A 23,054-nucleotide genomic window follows, 5' to 3' on the forward strand; every position below is an offset into this window, starting at 1 on the left:
AAGTGTAATGCTCACATGAGTTGCTACCGTCTTGTGCCACTCTGACTTCTGAACCAAGTTATTACTAGTAGAAATAAAGGCCTGTTTCCTATGTGAACATCATGTCTACTCCATGCACCAACAAATCAGGGCAAGGGATCAGCAAGCAAGCACATCCCTTTTCTTGTCTGGGCTGCGCAATAACCTGCTATAGGTTTGATTAGCTGTACTTACTGGTTGAAAACTGAATGCTGAGGAAGAAAGATGATAATAGTTTGCAAGATAACTGAATTTATTAAAAGGATTGATCTAATTCTGTAGTCTTGAGTAACGTTTCTACTGAATAGTCTACAGTATATCTGAATGTTTTCTTTTATGAACAGATTTTCAGGAGATTCTAATGTTAATTTAGAGTATTTTTGGACACATAATCCGGTTTGAATTCTAATTTTAAAATATAACATCCTAGGACTGAATAGAATAACAAGTCTTTACTACAAAGTGTTGGCTTGATGTGACATTTTAACATGCTACTTTCTTTTTTTTTTTAAAGATGCTTCTTGCTGGAGCAGTAAGAATTGCTGATAAAATTGAATCTGGTAAAACATCAGTTGTTGTACACTGCAGTGACGGCTGGGATCGTACAGCCCAGCTCACCTCTTTAGCCATGCTCATGTTGGACAGCTATTACAGGACTATCAAAGGATTTGAAGCTCTTATAGAAAAAGAATGGATAAGTTTTGGACATAGGTTTGCAATGGTAAGTTGAAAGAATTAATAAAAAATTTATCTCCTTCAAAGCTCTTTTTTTTTTTTGGGTCAGGTAGCTTGTCCCTGTATTTTGCAACATTTAGAATAAAGTTCTTGCAGTATGTGAAGAAAAAGAAATATGACCGATTTAGTGTTCTGTTGATGTGAAAATGCCATGTGTGAAATATTAATACACAACAATTTTCTAATATAAAGTTTACAAGAGGAACAGAGTTTGAAGCCAATAGCACAAGACAAATATCGAGACATTTCTGGAGGAGGGGAGGATTGCAGAGCATGGTGAAAAACTTAGGCCTTGTCTACACTACGAGAGTAGTTCGAATTTACTTGCATCGAATTTTTGGAATCGATATTGCAAAGTCGAACGTCTGTGTCCACACTAAGGACAGTAATTCGACTTTGTGAGTCCACACTAACGGTGAAAGCGTCGACATTCGAAGCAGTGCACTGTGGTCAGCTATCCCACAGTTCCCGCAGTCCCCTCTGCCCATTGGAATTCTGGGTGTAGCCGGCAATGCCTTCTGGGTAACAAAATGTGTCGAGGGTGCTTTTGGGTAACTGTCGTCATCCGTCCATCACTCCCGCCCTCCCTCCCTGAAAGCGCCGGCGGGAAATCAGTTCGCGCACTTTTCCAGTCATTGACAGCGCGGATGCCACAGCACTGCGAGCATGGAGCACGCTGCGACCATCGCTGCAGTTGTGGCCGCTCTCAACGCCTCGCAGCTTATCATACACCTTTCCCTGAGGCAGATGCAGAAAAGTCAGGCGAGGAGGCTACGGCACCGCGGTGATGTCCTGAAGTCTGAGAGTAGCACAGACCTCTCAGAAAGCAGGGGACCCAGCGCCGAGGACATCACGATGGCAATGGGTCATGTTGATGCCGTGGAACGGCGATTCTGGGCACGGGAAACAAGCACTGAGTGGTGGGACCGCATAGTGCTGCAGGTCTGGGATGAATCCCAGTGGCTGCGAAACTTTCGCATGCGGAAGGGAACTTTCCTGGAACTTTGTGAGTTGCTGTCCCCTGCCCTGAAGCGCAATGACACCCGGTTGCGAGCTGCACTGAGTGTACAGAAGCGAGTGGCCATAGCCCTCTGGAAGCTTGCAACGCCAGACAGCTACCGGTCAGTCGCGAACCAGTTCGGGGTGGGCAAATCTACCGTGGGGGTTGTTGTGATGCAAGTAGCCAAGGCAATCGTTGATGTACTGCTGCCAAAGGTAGTGACCCTGGGAAACGTGGAGGCGATCATAGATGGCTTCGCAGCGATGGGATTCCCAAACTGCGGTGGGGCCATAGATGGAACTCACATCCCTATTCTGGCACCGGACCACCAAGCCACCCAGTACATTAACCGAAAGGGCTATTTTTCCATGGTGCTGCAAGCACTGGTGGACCACAGGGGACGTTTTACCAACATCTACGTGGGATGGCCGGGCAAGGTTCATGACGCTCGTGTTTTCAGGAACTCTGGTCTGTTTAGACGGCTGCAACAAGGTATTTACTTCCCGGACCACAAAATAACTGTTGGGGATGTGGAGATGCCTATAGTCATCCTCGGGGACCCAGCCTACCCGCTAATGCCCTGGCTCATGAAGCCCTATACTGGCGCCCTGGACACTGAAAAAGAACTCTTCAACTACCGGCTGAGCAAGTGCAGAATGGTGGTGGAGTGTGCTTTTGGCCGTCTCAAGGGGAGATGGAGAAGCTTGATGACTCGCTGTGATCTCAGCGAAACCAATATCCCCATTGTTATAGCAGCTTGCTGTGTGCTCCACAATCTCTGTGAGAGCAAGGGGGAGACCTTTATGGCGGGGTGGGAGGTTGATGAAAATAGCCTGGCTGCTGATTACGCTCAGCCAGACAGCCGGGCGATTAGAAGAGACCTGCGGGAAGCGCTGTGCATCCGGGAGGCTTTGAAAGCAAAGTTCCTGAGTGAGCAGGGTAACCTGTGACTTTTAAGTTTGTGTACAGAGAAGCTGAACCTGCCCCCGTTTCTTTACCCAGTTAATGTTGACTATCCTACCCAGTTACATACCCCCTTCACCCCCTTCCAACACACGTTTCGAAATAAAAATAGTTCTACTTTGTTAATGCACACCGTTTTTTTTAATACTGTTTTCGCGGGAATTTTTTAAAACTGGGACGCAGACTGTGGTGCGGAGCGGGTGTAGTGTAGTGACGCGAATGAAGCTTCTAAACTCAAGGATTGACGGGCTCCGCTGCGGTGGGATGGTTGTTTCAACGGAGCCTGTCACCCCTCCTGATCGGGACTGTGTGTATGGGGGGGCTATGTGACTTTGTGGCAGGGGGAGGACGATTACAGATCCCCTGCTGCATGGCTCTGTGATCCTGCATAAGGACTGCCGCTTAAGATCTGTAACTGCCCTCCCCCGCCACAAAGTCACAGAGCAACCCACCCCCCACCACATAACATGAAAACAACCTCCCAGACTAACCAGGGTAACTAGTCACTGCATCACTGCACTGTGTATGTGCCCTGCTGCTGTGCCTGCCCCCGCCTATGTACCCTGCCAAAGGTGACTGTCCTGTCCAATTACCAACCCCCTTTCCCCTCCTCCTCCAAAAGAACATGATTGAAACAGTAGTTAACATGAACGTATTTTTTATTATCAACTACACATGGAACTGGGAGGTGAAACTTGGACGGGGGCTTGTGTCAGGCGGGAAGGAAAGAACTTTTCAAGTTTTGGGGAATGAGAGCCTTCTGCTACTAGAGCTCTCTGCAGGGGTGGAGTGAGAGTTAGCAGGGACTCTGCCGCCTCTCCTTCTTTGCACTTTGGGTGAGGTGGGTATGGGACTTGGTGGCGGGGGAGGGCGGTTAGAGATGGACTGCAGCGGGGCTCTGTCCTCCTGCCTCCGTTCCTGCAGAACATCCACAAGGCGCCGGAGCGTGTCTGTTTGCTCCCTCAGTAGTCCAAGCAGCGTTTGAGTCGCCTGCTGGTCTTCCTGCCGCCACCTCTCCTCCCGATCCATGTTTGCTTGCTGCATTTGGGTCAATTTCTCCCGCCACTGGGTCTGCTGTGCTGCCTGGGCTTGGGAACAGGCCATAAGTTCAGAGAACATGTCCTCCCGTGTCCTCTTCTTCCTATGCCTAATCTTCGCTAGCCTCTGGGAGTGTGATGCCAGGCTAGGTTGTGAGACAGTCGCAGATGTGGCTGTGGGAATGGGAAAAAGGGAGTGAATTCCTCAGAAAGATAAATGTAGTTGTGAACAAAGAACATAGTCTTTCTCTGTGAACAAGACCATGCACAGCACCTATCACATGCGCACTCAGCACAAGGTCGAATTCTCGGCCTTCGCATTCAGTGCCTGGGGTCTTCCACAGCACATTTGAGAAGCGGGGCAGCACAACGGAATTTCTGTTGCAGGCAGACATGGTAAGCCGTAGACTTGTGGCAGTTTAAAACTTTTATATTACCACTGGCCTCATTTCACATTTAAAGCAATGTCAGTACCTGCTGCCAGCAATCCGGCAAGCGGGAACTCTGCCCCTGTCCCACCCCCTCGCGGCTGTCCCCAGGAACGATCCCTTTCGGCAGCCCCTCTCCCGCCTCCACCGCGTGGCTGCAAACCAGCGGTTACAGTTCTGTAAAGGAACGAGCAAGCAGTCCCAACACTAACATTCCCCTACCTAATTCAAAGCAGGTCACCATGGGCGACATCACCCTGATGAGGATCTCTGACAGCGAGAGAGAGAGAATGCTCCGGGAAAGCCTCCAAAGACCAGGGCCGTATGCCGCCCTGCTGTGCAGAGCAATGATTCCCGAGTACTTGATAGTCTCGTGGCGCGGCAACGTGTCGTACTTCGGAGGACCCAATAAGGCCGCTCTCCCCAGGAACCTCATGCAACGGCTTTCCAATTACCTCCAGGAGAGCTTCATCGAGATGTCCCGGGAGGATTACTGCTCTATCCCTGCACATATAGACCGCATCTTACTCTAGCTGCAGTAGCAGGGACTAAACAGTAGAGCGGCTTGGGCAGGACAATCACGGAAAACCGGACATTGCTAGATTTTTTTTCAAAACTTGCACTGCCCATGACTGAACCGTTAAGTGCCTAGGGCAAACTAATCATGAACAACCCATTCTTTTAATTGTTAATATTCCTGTTCTGTTAAAAATAAATGTTTAGATGTTTACAACACTTACTGGATGATCCTTCACCAGATTCTGTGTCCGGGGTAACGGCTGGGGAGGGTTGGTAGGGGATCTCTGTAAGGGTGATGAAGAGATCCTGGCTGTCGGGGAAATCAGCGTTGTGAGCGCTGCCGACTGCCTCGTCCTCCTTATCTCCTTCCTCATCTTCCCCGTCCGCTAACATGTCCGAGGAACCGGCCGTGGACAATATCCCATCCTCAGAGTCCACGGTCAGTGGTGGGGTAGTGGTGGCGGCCGCACCGAGGATGGAATGCAGTGCCTCATAGAAACGGGATGTCTGGGGATGGGATCCGGAGCGTCCGTTTGCCTCTTTGGTCTTCTGGTAGCCTTGTCTCAGCTCCTTGATTTTCACGCGGCACTGCGTTACATCCCGGCTGTATCCTCTCTCTGACATGTCTTTAGAGATCTTCTCATAGATCTTTGCATTCCGTTTCTTGGAGCGCAGCTCAGAAAGCACGGACTCATCGCCCCACACAGCGATGAGATCCAATACTTCCGGATCAGTCCATGCTGGGGCCCTCTTTCTATTCACAGACTGCACGGCCATCACTGCTGGAGAGCTCTGCATCGTTGCCAGTGCTGCTGTGATCGCCACGATGTCCAGACAGGAAATGAGATTCAAACTGGCCAGACAGGAAAAGGAATTCAAATTCAAATTTTCCCGGGGCTTTTCCTGTGTGGCTGGTCAGAGCATCCGAGCTCGTACTGCTGTCCAGAGCGTCAACAGAGTGGTGCACTGTGGGATAGCTCCCGGAGCTATTAGCGTCGATTTCCATCCACACCTAGCCTAATTCGACATGGCCATGTCGAATTTAGCACTACTCCCCTCGTCGGGGAGGAGTACAGAAGTCGAATTAAAGAGACCTCTATGTCGAACTAAATAGCATCGCAGTGTGGACGGGTGCAGGGTTAATTCGATGTAATGGCGCTAACTTCGACATAAACGCCTAGTGTAGACCAGGCCTTACATGAACAGATCTTACTTGGGGAAAATGAAAAGGAAAAAGCTATGGCTATCATATAGGTAAAAATCACTGAAGTCATCATCCCACTTCACAGCCATAGTGTTTAAAGAAAGGGGAAAAAATAGCTTGAGCAGGAATATTAAAAGATTGTGGTGCTGTATATGACCTTCTGAACTGGAGATGTAGCTGTAGTAACATTTGGTTATGGCGAGTGGGTATGGAATAGTCATAGTTTCTGCATAGTTGATTCAGCATAATAATACGCCAGATTCCCTAAATCCATTCCTCTGTGGAAATGAAGTGGAGGATGTATCTCCTGCAGTTCTGAACTATTTATTCTTTCCTCTTATGCAAGAAGAAGCAGATGTCCTTATGTTGAGTCTTTGAATCAAGAAGTGCATTTGGGGGTTTAGTGCGATGTCCACTTTAAAAATAAGTTTAATGTCTCTCAGACCATTGGAAAATGTGTGAATTTTGTGGACTGGGTGCCTTCCTATTCTGCCAGACTATACGACTATATTTGTGAATCAATTCTGGTGCGGGGTTTTAGTTATAGGAAGGGTGGAGTTTAGCTTGAAGAAAGGTATGCTGATCACAATCCTTTAAGAACCTGCCTAAGATATTTGCAGAACTTGCGTTATTGGTTACTGCTTTAAATGGACTTGACTGAAATGAAAGCATCTGTTTTTCAGCGAGTAGGCCATGGAGATGATGACCATGCTGATGCAGACAGGTCTCCCATTTTCCTTCAGTTCCTTGATTGTGTTTGGCAAATGACGAAGCAGGTAAGTAAATTTAATAGGATATTCATGGGGATGTCTTCAGCCTTTTTATTGAAATACTGATCCATACAAGCAGCCATATTTTCCTTAAATGTGCATAATCTTAAATTTTAGTTAAAGAATTTTAACTGTGGGTAGTCTACTGCAGGGGTCGGCAATGTTTGGCACGCGGCTCGCCAGGGTAAGCACCCTGGCGGGCCGGGCCAGTTTATTTACCTGCTGACGCGGCAGGTTCGGCTGATCGCGGCCCCCACTCACCGCGGTTCGCTGTCCCGGGCCAATGGGGGCGGCGAGAAGCTGCGCGGGCGAGGGATGTGCTGGCTGCGGCTTCCCGCCACCCCCATTGGCCCGGGATGGCGAACCGCGGCCAGTGGGGGCCGCAATCGGCCGAACCTGCCGCATCAGCAGGTAAATAAACTGACCCGGCCCGCCAGGGTGCTTACCCTGGCAAGCCGCGTGCCAAACGTTGCCGACCCCTGGTCTACTGCATACACTGGAGGAAGAACAAACCCATTATTTCATGCACAGTTAGTACTACTTTTTCATCTAGAAGAGATGTGAGATGGGCTAGTGTAGAAATACTGATGTGAAGCCAATGGCCAGGCATTTCTTTGTGTTCTAAATAGACCGTTTAATGTGCATTTCTGCAAATCGAAGCACTGAGTTACCTCAAAGCATTTTAAATTGAAAAATGAATAAGATGAATGGCTCTTGCTTTTTTGAACCCATCCTGCTTAAAGTTTACTTTTCGCAGTGGTTAGAAACAGATGTGACTAGACCACTGTATATTATGTAAGGTCTTGCAAGCTGAGCGTTCAGTTTATTAGTAAGCAGAGATGTAATTCTGTAAATTTTGGTTAAAGGGAAAACTAATATAGCGTCAAATGGCTTTTTACCCAACTGTTTTTAACCTAACTAAAATAAGCAGTGACGGCAAATTCAAAAGTTAGATTTTCTTTAAATAAATAAATAAATAAATATGCACAGTGGCCTACCCTGACAGTTCAGTGAAAGTAGATTTTCTTCTAGAACCTCTCTTTCCCAGAATTCTTTGATTAAATGAGTGAGAAGTAATAGGGCAAAGTACCTTTGTTTCTGTTTCACCAGTGCAGTCAGTGTATGTTCACAAGAGATTATCTGTATTTTAAAAATGGCACAAATAAAATCTAACTGTGAATCAGGGAGGACCTACTTATCTAGTTGTCTCAAAAACATGCTTGCATGGTTAAAATGTGTGTAATAATATTTCCTAATTTACATATACTCCAATATTTACCTGCTCAAATATGCTTTCATCCTTCCACCACAAGCTTTACATCACAATTGGGAGAAGATCCTTTTTGAAGGGGGTAGTTTTGGGGATATCATAATGTTACGGTCCTAACAAAATTGTACAGGTGCATTATCTTGACCCATCACAGACCTAGTTTTCCTCTTACTTACACTTCCACGGGAAATAAACTTCAATATAGATTAGAATTTCTTGTAGGATCTTCCATTCTTCTATACACTGGGCTTGACTGGAGCTGCTAAATCAAGTTGTCCAAACTAAGGCCTTGCTTCCAAGTTAATTTAAAACGTTTGACCCCTGAAGCATAGTAGACATCTGCCTCTTTCCTCCTGTAACAATACAAAGAAACTGTTCCTGCAAGACCACCTTCTGCAACATATGATGGGGGGTGTAGCAGGAGAATAAGGTGGAATTAAGAGCTTTCTATCCCAGGAGCCCTCCTCCCCTGTCCCTTGTCCCCCAAATCCTCCATTCCAATCCTGCTTATCTTTTTGAAAAGGCTTCTTGTAAATTCATTGGTATCAAAGTTTCATAAAATATTTTAAGATTTCCTGCTAGAGAATTTCCCACTCTTTGTATACACGTATATTTCGGTATTCATATGCTATTGCAGTATGGTTGGAAAAACATTTAAAACTTTGTCTCTGCCTCTGAGGAAAGCCTAGAGCAAGTACCCAGCAGAAAAAACTTAGTTCTAAACATCTGGAAGGAACAAAAATCCTTCAGGGAGACAGTTAATTCAGAACAGAATTCTCTATTTTTGTGATCTCCCTTGCTGCCTCCTATTTTTTGCTATAAACTGTTTAGTTCTCCTCTAGTAAAAGGACTGTGCAACAATTTGCAAATTTACATCTGTGCAAAATCTGAATCCAGACTGAGTTCTGAAGTTCCTGAACAGCCACAGCATTGAAAAAATATTAAGGCTGTAACAGGCAAAAATGAACACATTCATAAAATGGTCTTATTCACATATTTTTCAGTTCTAGCAGACTGCAGCACATGTACATTTTTGAAACATGCACTTTTGGTGAGATGAGAGAATTCCTAGTTTTCCAATATGAATTCCTGAATAGCTCCAGAATCTTAACAATGAACCTCAATCCTTAGCAGCTATACATTTTTCTGTGTTTTCCTAGCCTTGATGACACACACACAGAGTAATGTAGAACTTGAGATAAATGATGCTGGCTCTTAATAAAGAACATATGCTTTAAGTGAGGGGTTCTCAACCTTTTTCTTTCTGAGGCCCCGCACACAACATGCTATAAAAACTCCATGGCCCACCTGTGCTACAAAAACTGTTTTTCTGCATATAAAAGCCAGGGCCAGTGCTAGGGTGTAGCAAACAGGGCAATTGCCCGGGGCCTGATGTCACTGGGGAGTCCGCGCCACAGAGGCCCCTGCAAAGCTCAGTTGCTCAGGTTTCGGCTTCAGTCCCAGATGGCAGGGAGGTGAGGCTTCAGCCTCCATGGGTCAGTGGAACTCCTGGACTCCGGCCCCATGGGGCTCCAGGGCTTTAGCCCTGGGTCATCGCGAGTCTGACACCATCCCTGCTTGGCGGACCCCCTGAAACCTATTCACAGCCCCCAGTTACGAACTGCTGCTTTAAGTGATTCTAATAATCATGACTGACACAAACTTTAAATCGTAAAGTCCTCCTGTAATCTGTAGTAGTCAGGGCCGGCTCCAGGCACCAGCGTAGGAAGCAAGTGCTTGGGGCGGCCAATTCAAAGGGCGGCATTCCGTCCCAGTATCGGGGTGGCACGTCTGGGTCTTCGGCAATTCGGCGGCGGGTCCCTCATTCCCTCTCTTCCTCTTTGAGCTGCCACCGAATTGCCGCCGAAGAGGAAGAGAGGGAGGACCCGCTGCCGAAGAAGCGGCGTGATTTAGCTGCCGCTGAAGTGCCGCCGCTCGTCGTCTTTTTTTTTTTTTTTTTTTTTTGCCGCTTGGGGTGGCAGAAAAGCTGGCCCTGGTAGTAGTTCAGGGGAGATGAAATAATAATACTATGAAGTAGCCTGTAAATCTGCTTGGAATCACTGCAGTTCCAGTAATATCATGCCAGGTCTAATATTCAGCAGCCCAGATATAAGCAAAATACATTCAAGTGGGTGTGAAGATAATGTCCCTCTATGTGGTAACAACCAAGACTTGTCTCCAGCCAGAGATGCACTTTTCATTAATCTTAACAATGTACTCTCTTGGGATGTACAGTGCTCAAGCAGATTGTCTCAACCCACTTCCAGGAGAGTGAGTGTTCCAGCTTAAAATATTACTGCAGTGCAGGGCAGGCCTATTAATCACAACATTTAACAGCAACCTTCCTTTGTGGGCTTCAGAATCAACTTCAATTGAGCATCATCAGTCACCTTAAATTGAGAAATGTTCTGTAGCTTTCTTCACATAGCTCACTTACTGAAATAAATAATGAAGTCCAACAGCACCAGATGACAGATTCTAATGGACTGGATATTTTCTCAGAATTAGTGGATTGGTGGGAAATGAAATTTTCACTTGGGGAATTTTTCCATCTGTATCCTCAAGCAGACACTAATGAGCTTGGAAATTGAGAGGAAAGAATTTTTAGGTCAGTGATTTTTCAGCAACAGTAATAGAAGCTTTACAGTCTAGGTACACCAGGTTTCCAACAGAGATGGGGTTCTATCCAGAAATGGGGGTTCAATAGTACTATCACTTTATAAATAATTAGTCACAGTGCCATCACTGGCATATGGAATTTTGAATATGCTTCACTGGATCTTACTAGCTGCCATGTCAGTATTCATCTGATTAGTATGGAACCATCACAGCTTAGAACCCTTATGTGACAGGGCTCATTAAATCAGTTAAAGAAAATCCCTTCAGAGGATGCTTTGTCTTGAAAGCTGTTTCTAATATCTCACTTTGAACCTTTGCACGCTATCTTTATTCATCTGTGTCTCGCTGCTGCTGTGGGAAGGTGGAGACTGGGTGAGTTCGGGGAACCTGTGGATTTTATTCATACCTCAGTTTTTCCAGACCAGGTTACTTGAGCTTTTTTAAGTTTATATCAATATTTTCTACACAACACAGCCCTATCACTAACATGGTTAAATGGAGCTAGGATCTTAATTCCATTTGTTTAAAGGCAAAGCGTTTCTTAAAATCCAGAGACTTCAGTTATTTATAAACCTAAATGATCCATGTCATCCAACTCCTCACTTTCAAAATAAAAAAAAAATTCCTTTATAAATCATAGATCAGGCTGAGAGAGTCTTTTTGGATCATTTGGTTCATGCCCAGTCACAATTGCTAGGTTAGTCCTCTGAGCTAAATCCATAAGTGGGTAAAAGGCTTTGATAGTTGAACTAACTCTTGAGCCACCCGGTGCAGAGGTGTTAAATCATAGGATCATAGTCATGTAGGGCTGGAAGGGACCTCAAGAGGTCATCAAGTCCAGCCCCATGCACTGGCAGGAAACCGAGACCGTCCCTGACAGGTGTTTTCCAACCTGTTCTTAAAACCTACAATGATGATGATTCCACAGCCTCTCTTGGAAGCTGAATCCAGAGCTTAATTACCTTTCTAGTTCGAAAGCTTTTCCTAATATCTCATCTAAATCATAGGACGCTGGACTTCAGGAAAGGAGACTTAGACTCCCTTTGGGAACTGATGGGCAGGATCCCCTGGGAGGCTAATATGAGGGGGCAAGGAGTCCAGGAGAGCTGGCTGTATTTTAAAGAAGCCTTATTGAGGGCATTTACCACCCCCTGATCTAAGTCACTAATGAAAATATTGAATAGTACGAGTCCCAGGGCTGACCCTGCGACACCCCACTAGATTTGCCCTCCCTGTTTGATACTGAACCACTGACAACTACTCTTTGAATATGGTCTTTCGATCGGTTTTGCACCCACCTTATAGTCATTTAATCTGGGCCCCATTTCCCTAGTTTACTTATGAGAATGTTGAGTGACTCTGTTGAAAGCCTTACTAAAATCAAGATATATCACCTCTACTGCTTCCCCCATCCACTAGGCCACCAACCCTGTCAAAAAAGCAAATTAAGTTAGTATGGCATGATTTGTTCTTGACAAATCTATTTTGGCTATTCCTTATACTCCTATTATTCTCTAAATGCTTACAAACTGATTGTTTAATCATTTGTTCCAGTATCTTTCCAGGTACCAATGTTAGGCTGACTGGTCTATAATTACCCAGGTCTCCTTTTTAAAGATAGGTACTACATTTGCCCTTTTTAGTCCTTTGGGAACTCATCCATCCTTAATAAATTCTCCAAGGTAGTTGCTAACGGTTCCAAGATTGGTTCAGTTAGTTCCTTAAATACCCTAGGATGAATTCCATCAGGCCCTGCTGACCTGAATATATCTAATTTATCTAAATATTCTTTAACTTGTTCTTTCCCTATTTTGGTTTGCGTTCCTTCCCCCTAGTTGTTAATATTAATTGTGTTGAGTATCTGGTCACCACCTTTGTAGTAAAGATTGAAGCAAAATGGGCATTAAACACTCAGCCTTCTTGATGTTATTAGCATTCCTTCCCTGCTAAGTAGAGGAAATTACAGTACTTCTTGTCTTTCTCCTGCTCCTAATGTACTTACAGAACTTCTTCTTATTGCCTTTGACAGCCCTTGCTAGGTGTAACTCATTTTGTGCCCTAGCCTTTCTGATTTTGTCCCTACATGCTCGTGCTGCTCTTTTGTACTCCTTAGTAATTTGCCCAGGTTTCCACTTTTTGTAGGATTCCTTTTTGATTTTCAGGTCATTCTAGAGCTCCTGATGGAGCCGTATTTTGGCCTCTTACTATTCTTCCTGTCTTTTTTTTGCATCGGGATAGTTTATAGTTGTGCCTTTTTAAAATGTTTTTCTTTGAAACAAAAAGGAAAAGAAACTTGGAATGTTGCTTGATCCATGTCTTAAATACTCACTTCAGCTTCCTGACAGTATGAATCTAGAAAGCTACCATCTGAGACTCTGCAAAGACTTCTCATTATTGAGGTGCTGCTTTTTTCATAGAAGAATACTCCACTCTTTTAAAAAAAATTTCTTCTCCTGTTTAAAAAGTATTTTCCTTTCTCTGTAACTCTTCGAGTCTATCCCCATACTATCTAGGGGCAGAATTACTTTGTCCTATGGACGGGGCAGTTGTGGACAATCACAGAATACTTAATCTGATTATTGAGAGAATCCTTTCTCATTTGAATGAGTACCAGCCTTTGTAGTTTTATTTATTAATTCTTTCAATGTGTAGGGTTCTTAAAATTGCAGGTGTCTTGGATTTTTGTTTCATAATTGTTAAACATTCTGTAATTTTACTATATATATATATATATATATATATATATATATATATATGGTCGTAGGTACTTTAAAACCTCTAGTTAGTTATGAAGAAAGTATGTAATGGTGAGTATTGGCATAATATTTCTTTCCTTCCAGATGTGAAGGATTTACATTTTAATATGAAAAGGAAGATGGATTAGAGGATTATTCTACATAGTGGATAATAAACTCAAGGGGAGAATTAGGGGACAATGTAAACTGGGTGGAACGAGAAGGAAGTATTTTTAAATACATATTTACTATTAAACACATTGTACATGCAATAATCTTCACTATTCAATTTATTGTACATTAGTTTAGTAAATAAAGCTCTTAAATGCCAAAAGTGGTTTTTTTTAAGATGGCATTCTATAACAAAGCAAATAACTTGATGCATTGTTTGCAGGACACTGCCAGTTAGGGCTTCTTGGTCCTGTTGCTGGGTGTCACTGTTAACGTTCGCAGATCACTCCATGTTTGTGTCTCAATTGTTAGAACAATGGATATAATTCTTGCTTAGGAATATTAGTAAAGTGTCATTAGATTTGCAATGAAAAGCACTATCTAAGTACAATGGAGATTATCAAAATTGCTTAGCATTTCTTAAAATTGTCAATAGATGTAAAACCCACTTTTCTAAAAAATCATCCTTTTTTTGTGAATTTCTTGGTTGTTACCTTATTTATAAGGCTGCTTCTCTTTATTATGGATAATAAAAGTTTAAAATAACTTTAATACATAAAAATCTATATATTTTTTTAAAGTTTCCTGCAGCCTTTGAATTCAATGAACTGTTTCTGATCACCATTTTGGATCACCTTTATAGTTGTCTCTTTGGGACTTTTTTATACAACTGTGAACAAGAGCGATTAAAAGAGGTAAGTTCTACACTTGCTTCTGTTTGACATGATGATTTCATGCAGAGGTGCTTAGAATATGAGACAGAAGAACATTTGAGCCTGTGTTTTAGTGGAATTTATTGTCATCTAAGCGTCTAGAGCTGGCCTGGAAATGAATTGAATGTTACAGCTATATGAGAAGTATGTTCCAAACATCCCCATAACCAGATGAAGGGCCACTCCACAACATTGTTAAATTAAAACATTTTTCTAATTATGTTAGGCTCTACACCTTCCACCTCATTGTAGATCATGAACTGCTGTTCCAGATGATGTCCCAGCCCATGCACAAACCTCTGAAACACTTCTTACCAAAATTCTCTTGGCCAGCTGTAAAGGAGATCCATGGTTGATGTGACGTTGCCAGTACACTGCAGACTGGGGCATCATTTGAAGCAGGATTTGATTATTGACGATGGAACATGAGGTTGAAGGATGGGAGAGAATTTAAAATATTTTAATGTTAGTGAAGTTAGCACTAGCACTCTGAAGCACTTTTCACCTTCTACATCATGCTTCATCCAGTCTCAAAGTATTATTACTATGCTTAAAACATACATTTGTGGTTGGCCTTCTCCTCTCCATCACACTTCATGCTTTCAGTAAAATAATTAACCGTCCCTTAGTGTTTGTGTTTAGCTTTGGTATTTTTCTGGCTTGGCTGGCTTATCTAGTACAACGAATTGCATGTGTACACCACAAGATGGAGCTAAATAATACATTCTCAGTAAGTACGTGATTACCAGACAGCTTTCTTTCACAAATGGATAATTGGATGCAGCTCCCTTAAAAAAAAACAAGAAAGAAAGAAAAGAGCAATTTAACACACAGCTGTAGTAGAAACAGATGCTTTATAGTATTGAAGGAGTATAAAATTGCAAGATAAAGCTGATACGGTTTCAGAATCTGAATTCTTGATTTTATGGTTTTATTGTGATTTTTTTTTATTATATAGTTTTTTAAAAGTGCATATAAAGCTAAAACTGGACACTTAATTAAAAGTGCATTATTTAGATGGCTGTAAGCAGACAGAGGAAAAAATAAATGACACTCACTTTCCTCAAATACTGTACTGGTTATTCCAAAGGATACATTCTGCTCTTCACTGATTCTAGCTAATTTAATTTTGTCACATTTTGGGTTGGTCAGTGTGTTGTTATGGACATGACCAGCTATCGTGACCATGGCAGGGTTATAAGCAGTGTAACACTCATCTGCTCAAAAAGCAAAATAGCCCCCAAATATACTAGAATCTCCATTCTGCTCCTGAATAGTTTTGTGGGGAAATGAAAATCTTGCAACTATGTTGAAGTCTTACAGCTGTTTAAATAGGTATATCTCCTTATATTTATTTATCTCATAGAGCTGGAAGGGACCCCGAAAGTCCAGCTCCCTGCCTTCATTAGCAGGACCAAGTACTGATTTTGCCCCAGATCCCTAAGTGGCCCCCTCAAGGATTGAACTCACAACCCTGGGTTTAGCAGGCCAATGCTCAAACCACTGAGCTATCACTGTATACTAAAATACCATTCTTTTTATTTATTCAGGAGATAAATACAAAGACTGTATCTTTATGGTCCTACATTAACAGTCAACTAGATGAATTTACTAATCCTTTCTATGTAAACTATGAAAACCACGTCCTGTATCCTGTTGCCAGTCTGAACCATTTGGAACTGTGGGTAAATTACTACATCAGATGGAATCCAAGAATGAGGCCACAGGTATGGGTTTTTTCAGTTAGCTACTTTTGCCTTGCAGTGAAACGTGAACTGAGCAAACAGACTTTGAAACGTTTTTAATTAATTAATTACAGTTTTTAATTTTGAATGTTCTCCTATCAGAATGGTAGAGTGGTGCTCTAAAACATGAGGTGGTGATGTTATAAAACTGTCTCGCGGTTTTCATCAAAATCATAAGTGGAATGTACTATGGAAGAGGAGAGTTGCAGTATTCTTCTTTTACTGAAGATCACTGATTCTTCTGGTGCTCCTGGCCTGTTTTCAATGGCATGACAAATATCTCAAAGTGTTCCACTTTACTTGTTATGATGATGCTCAGGAGCCTATTGCAAAAAACCACGCACACATAAAACTGTGGCTTATGGTTTCCAATCTAATCATCAAAGTCCAAACACATGCAACAGCGTCTCACACCAATAAATCCAATGGACTGTGTAATCACAATTTACCAAGTTCGCCTTTTCTATATTTGGTCAGTCTAGTTTCAGATCCTGTTAGCCTGTCAGTAGAAAAGATCATCCCCATTTTTATTTAATGGACCTTATGTCGTCTTCAGAGATTAAAAAATAAAATGTGAAGTCTTTGGGGGATCACTGAAGATATTAAAAGAATGGACCTTTCCAACTACTGATACGTTGGTTTTGTTTAGTGACTCTTCATATGATTCTTTCTTTTGTCCTGTTTTATGCTAGAATAAGGGAAAATAAAGTATTTAACATTAACAGGGAGCCCACTCTGGGGTAGTTGTACAAGGTGACTTCATAAGTTCCTTTATCAAACTGCAAAAAAAAAACTTCTTTAAGCAAGAAATGTTTGTAGTGATTTGGAAATCCACTGAAAAGAGAAATGATCCAATACGTGGGTGTAATTGAGGATTAAGGCCAGCCCTTTAGCATGTGTAAGAAGGGGTGTTTTAACGTATAATCAACTAATTAATCTCTTTGGTAAGAAGAGAAACTCCCAAGAATTAAAGGGCAGTATTTGAATCAGTCAATATGTCAGTTAATGCATCTTTAGTTTTTCTGAATTACGGAGACTTGGATTTTCAAAAGGGCCCATGGGTGTTAGGCACTTAACTTCCATTGACTTTCACTGGGAATTGGGCTCTTATTTGACAATTCCAGAGTGAATCTATTGTAAAATAGTAACTTTCTATAACCATTTTCTTCTTACTCCATTCTTGACCAGCTCTGAATACTGTAGCTGTTAATTTTAAGCTATTCTCTGCTTTGGAGCTATAGGATTCCAACTAAAGCCTGAACATATTGGAAGACAGTGCGTGTTTAAAAATCACGACCAGGCAGGGTATTGAGAGTTTATAGAGATTATGTTCTGTGAACAAGGGGCTACTTATTTATTATAGCAAGTGGTGGCTGAGTGCACCGAGGGTTGGCGACACTAATTTGATATTATAGTAGTACCAACAACTTCAGTAGTAGGATTATGGCCCCATTGTGCCAGGCTCTGTGCAGTTGGGTGACAAACAGGGCCAGCCACAGAGAGTCCACAGTCTACGTGTCTGACAATGCAATGGGTAGATGGAATGGACAAATGGGGACGTCTTTTGCTGGGAACCTTCTCACTAAATTGTGTTGCAGTAAGACAGACCCTTCTTTGTTCTTGAGCAAAAACCTGTTGCTCCAAATTGAAATTGGGCCGCTGTTAATACTAAATACAATTGATACTTACTTATCCCAACAAAATCAGGTAGCCCATACTATTTGATCCTAGAACATTGAATCTGTTGATGAAGAGAATTTCAGAATTATTCTTTCCTCCTTGAATTGGAAAGATTGACATTTGTACTCAACTTGTGGGAGACCTGCTCATACATTTTAGGTACTCTATTCTTTCTAGGCTTACCTGCTGCCTATCACTTCCAAATGCCACCATACCAATCCACAATAGGTAGGATAATGCAACCTCTTGGAAAATGCTGTCAAAATTCTCCAATTGAGGTCAGCTCCCTCCTTTTTTCTTCTTATTTTTATAGTACTTTTCAACTTAGCCTCTTTGTTACATTTCTGGTTTTCAGCTATCTAGCATCTGTAAGTATCCCTTTCTTGGACCCCTCTTGGCTAGATTTTTCTATTTCAGAAGACAGGGCAAATCCTTCAAAAAGACTGATCTTCCCAGAACACGGCTTCTGTAGATGTAGTATTTCAAGGCATGAACCTTTGTCAGTCATGTCTGCAGGTCATGATTAAAGCCTTGAAACCTTTGAACGGCAAGCCCTACATTGCTGTATGAAAAAGGATTTATTTTGGTCATGAAAATTCCATAATCTCTAATTTTCTATTAGGACGTACTTTAAAGTTTCATTTTGTCACTAGCTAGTATCATCCATTTGTATTTAGGTTGTGACTGTATCTTCTCCTCTTCCAAAAGCAGTTTTTTTCTCTCTAAGGCCAGCTTCCTTTTATGCCTTCTACTATAGATACCTTATCCCTCCCTCTGGGAATCTTAACAACTTTCTTAATTGTTAATGTTTGTCAACTTTACTTTTCCTGATGACTTTTCTGCAGGCTGTGGTCTTCTGGAAGCGAGGCTATTATGAATAAAGCAGACATCTTATAGATTCATAGATTCTAGGACTGGAAGGGACCTCGAGAGGTCATCGAGTCCAGTCCCCTGCCCGCATGGCAGGACCAAATACTGTCTAGACCATCCCTGATAGACATTTATCTAACCTACTCTTAAATGTCTCCAGAGATGGAGATTCCACAACCTCCCTAGGCAATTTATTCCAGTGTTTAACCACCCTGACAGTTAGGAACTTTTTCCTAATGTCCAACCCAGACCTCCCTTGCTGCAGTTTAAACCCATTGCTTCTTGTTCTATCCTTAGAGGCTAAGGTGAACAAGTTTTCTCCCTCCTCCTTATGACACCCTTTTAAATACCTGAAAACTGCTATCATGTCCCCTCTCAGTCTTCTCTTTTCCAAACTAAACAAACCCAATTCTTTCAGCCTTCCTTCATAGGTCATGTTCTCAAGACCTTTAATCATTCTTGTTGCTCTTCTCTGGACCCTTTCCAATTTCTCCACATCTTTTTTAAAATGCGGTGCCCAGAACTGGACACAATACTCCAGCTGAGGCCTAACCAGAGCAGAGTAGAGCGGAAGAATGACTTCTCGTGTCTTGCTCACAACACACCTGTTAATACATCCCAGAATCATGTTTGCTTTTTTTGCAACAGCATCACACTGTTGACTCATATTTAGCTTGTGGTCCACTATGAGACCACACTATCTTGAGAGCCCTAAGCTATTAATTTGATCAAATAAGTAGTTTTGCACTTTTTCTTTTTATTTGTTTAAGCCCTTGGTCCAAATACAAAAGTGACAATGTTTGTAAACGTAGGCATTCAAATTAGGTGGTGAAATGTGTATTGTGTATTAGTTATAACAAATCTATCCCCTAGCACTTCATAGTTGCATCTACTAGACGCTTAGGAGACAGAACTAATCCAGTATGACAACTCATTTTTTCCTATCAGTATGTTTTTATTGAGAGCCGTCGGTGTACTTGATTTTGTACAAAACACAAAAGATGACACTCTCTCTGAGAGAGAGCTTGTGTTATAGGCAAAGCTGGTGGTGCTGCCTAAAGTTAGGATTGCCCGACACTTCCCACTGTGGGAGCCTGTATTTAGTTGCTTACAGCTTTGCTAAAATTTAAACATTTGGGCTGAAATTTTTGATATTCTGTATCTATCACCGAGTGAATTTTTCCCAGTGCAACCTTTGTGTCTGTGCAGCCTTCATTTGGCCCTATTATCATAGTGTGATCATATTATTAAATACTATTTTTTCCACAGCACCGTACCTCATTGAGTGCATAGGATGGACCTGCTCTGGGAATGCTCTAGATTGTATAGTGAGAGGCTGTTTATTTGTAGGATGGCTGCCTCATTTCTTGCAAAAGTTGAAAAGAGAAGGAGAAAGGATGGTCTCGTGGTTGAAGCGGTGGAATTTTGTTGCCCTGGAGAATCTGAATCTGTCCTTGCCTCTGACACAGACTTCCTATGTGATGCTGGGCAAGTCACTTAAAATCAAACTTTTCATAGGTGGTCACTAATTATGTGTTTGTTATTTTGTGGGTGCCTGGCTTAATACCCCGAGGTCTGATTTGCAGAAGTGTTAAGCATTTACAGCTGCAACTGAAGTGCTATGAAATGCTAATGCTAATGACTGAAAAATCAGGTCCTAAGCATCTCAAAGTGGGCATCCAAAATTAGTGGACACATTCAGCCTTAATCACTCTGTGCCCGAGTTCCCGATCTGTAAAATGGGGATAGTCATACCACCTCGCCTCACAGGGGTGCTGTGAAAATAAATTCATTCATATTTGTAAAGCCCTTAGATACTGTAGTGATGAGGGCTACAGAAAAGTCCATGAGGAAGCAAATAATTCTGCCTCCCAAGTAGGGTTTGGATAGTGTACAGTAAATAAGACCTAAAATTGAACAGTGGCGAGCACACAAAATATTGAACAGCTGTTATTTTGTGCACTGAATAAGGCATGGGTCCTGTTGGAAAAAATAATATGTGGGAATATAATTAAAGACTGTCATAATGCACATGCACAAGGGAGCTGAACTGCCATCTCCTAACTTCTGGATTCTTGACTTTGCAATCCTAGTGTTATTTTATCATAGTTTGTTAGATGTCCTTCTAAACAGACTATAGATTTTATCAATGAAGTTAACATTTAAAGCAATACTTTCACTTATGCCTGCTCATGCCAAACATAGCACTGCGCCATCTTCTTCACCCAGTGCTGCCAGTTTGTATAGGCCACGCTCTGACCTGCAGCCCTTCTGCACTTTTAGTCGCAGGCCTCACTTGGGCAGGCACTGTCAGTTCTGGGTAGCTTTGTAACTGGGAGTTAATATGTGCCCATAAAACTGTGACCTACTGGTAAGTGCATTTGCACCCATCTGTAGCTCCAGAGGTGAAAGACTAATGCATTAACACCTTTTGTCTCTTGATCTTACCTTCCTTTCCATTTCTTCTTTTCTTTCCAACCACCCCTCAAATTCTCAGCCACAGCTTTTAAACCTGTACAGTAGTTTCCAAGATCCGTATGTCAGTTTACACACAATAAGTTTCAGATTCACTAGTGACTACTTTTAATGATGGCTTGGTGTAGTTGACACAACTTTATAAAAAGTCTGAAGTGTTGATTTCTATTGAAAAATACTGCTCTCATCACGGTAGATGGACTTTACATGTGAGTGTGTCATTAGCGAGGATTTTAAAAGCAGCTCTCTCAGACTTCCTGTTCTTTTGTGAAGAACAAAAAACTGAACTGAAAACCATGGTCGTCTTGCAGCACAAAGAGCGTGTTTTTTGAAAAACTGACTGAGATAGTCTGAATCAAGTAATGAATTTAAAATAGTCATTTTCCTCTGCAGCCTTTCGTCCCTGTTGCTAAAATAGATAAAGTATGCTCATGGAACAAGAAGAAATGCATTCACAGCTGAACAATTTTCAAGTGAATGACTGTCCTTGAGCTAGTACAACAATACGAACTAGATATCTATCCAATTAAGAACGGGTGGTAGTGTAAGTGAATAGCTATTATGACTTGGTTTAAATGAAGCCTTGTGCTTACAAATATTGTTATCCAACACTACTTCAAAATACTGAAGGATTTCATTGGAGTGAAAAAATGAAAGTCTATGAAGAAAATGAACACAATAACTTCAGGAGACCAAGATTTGACATGTTTAAGAAACAAAGTTCTCTTTTACATATATACTTCAGGGAGGAGGGGCAGTTTAACTGTGAAGTGGCTGTTCCTTTGAGTTATTTTGTCTTCAGGACAGTAGACTCTCCTGGAGAATGTATGATGATTTTTTTTTTTTTAAAGAACACATATTACTTAAAAGACATTTAGTAGAAATACCTAAACACTTTACTAATATTTTTCAATGCAAGAAACAGCAGTGGAAATGTGCACAGTTGTAAGTGGCATTGTGACTAGGAAGTTGGGAAGAGAGATGGGCCACAAGACAGTCTCTTTCTTAAGAGCTAATTCATGCTATTAAATAGTTGAAAACCCCTGGGTTAAGCAACCCTCTCCTTTATGTCATAAGTCAAGTTTCCTTTTCCCCTCCTACACCTTCAACGCCTCAAGTGCATCCTTTGCCTTCCCCTTTGAACTGTCAGTTTGCATAGTGCTTTTAGATCTCATTGGTAACAAAGCATTTAGTAGTGACATGTTATAAAGCCACTGCACGGTTGCAAGAGAAAATTGACCCCCTCCCCACCCACGGGCAGGACAGCAAGAGGGAGATAATGGAACATGCGAGAAAGAAATGGAGTGGGCAGAGGCAACAGAATACTACAGGCGGAAAACCAGCATCCTAGAGACATAGAAGGATAGAGTAAGTCAATCAGGACAGATAAGGGATATAGGCAACCTCTGAGGGCTTTGAGTGGGTGGAAGAGGAGGAACGGGAGTTAGTGAGGGGACAACATACAGATTTATGATGAAGGGGCTGCCACTCAATCGCTCATGTCACATTATTGCAGGTAGAAAAAAAGCCTTCTGACTAACTTCTGTGGCTGTAGTGACGCTTCAGGAAGTTCCCTGGACCAACCTTTATGGAGGCAATCAGCTTAATTAAGGCATAAGGGCCAGTAGTCAATGGTGCTATGTCGACAAACACCAGGCGAGGATCTGGCCCTAAATCTCCACTACTTAGTACTGCTGGCCAACTCCTTCACATTGCCCTACTCTGCTTGTCTTTCTAGATCCTAAAGGTTTAATTGATGACTTTTTGGTAGTTTATCAGTTTCTAATGTTCTTATCCTAGGGGTTTAGAATAATTAGAAAATCTGCTTTTATTTCTCATAAATGGTCAAATGATCAGTAAGTACTTTGATCAGCTTCACACTTTGAAATATGTTAATGTGTAATAAGGTAACTATGATCTGTTAATTTCACTCTTAATAAAATATTTTGATAAATCGTGGAAGTGAAATTGAGAGTGATTTATCATTTGTTTCATCACTTGGGGTATTTATTGGGACTAATGGCATTAATATATTCGTAGCTTTATCAACCTACAGAAACAGGAAGTGCCCTCTTTTCTGCTCAAGAAGAGGTCTGGGACAT

The 23,054-nt window shown here is 42.2% G+C and overlaps 1 protein-coding gene across 7 annotated transcripts in view; it reads left to right on the forward strand.

Annotated features, from left to right (window-relative positions):
• MTMR1 (myotubularin related protein 1) overlaps positions 1-23,054 on the forward strand; it is a 60,547-nt gene that overhangs the window by 31,895 nt on the left and 5,598 nt on the right. For 6 of the 7 annotated variants that reach the window (XM_034780633.1, XM_034780634.1, XM_034780638.1 and 3 more), the window contains 4 exons: positions 533-739; positions 6,588-6,680; positions 14,051-14,164; positions 15,733-15,909. In XM_034780633.1, coding sequence (XP_034636524.1) covers positions 533-739; positions 6,588-6,680; positions 14,051-14,164; positions 15,733-15,909 — 591 coding nt within the window. The remainder of the gene's footprint in view (positions 1-532; positions 740-6,587; positions 6,681-14,050; positions 14,165-15,732; positions 15,910-23,054) is intronic. The other variant, XM_034780640.1, reaches the window with a different exon arrangement.

The sequence above is a fragment of the Trachemys scripta genome, chromosome 9 (genome assembly GCF_013100865.1).
Source record: "Trachemys scripta elegans isolate TJP31775 chromosome 9, CAS_Tse_1.0, whole genome shotgun sequence".
NCBI classification, from domain to species: Eukaryota; Metazoa; Chordata; order Testudines; family Emydidae; genus Trachemys; species Trachemys scripta.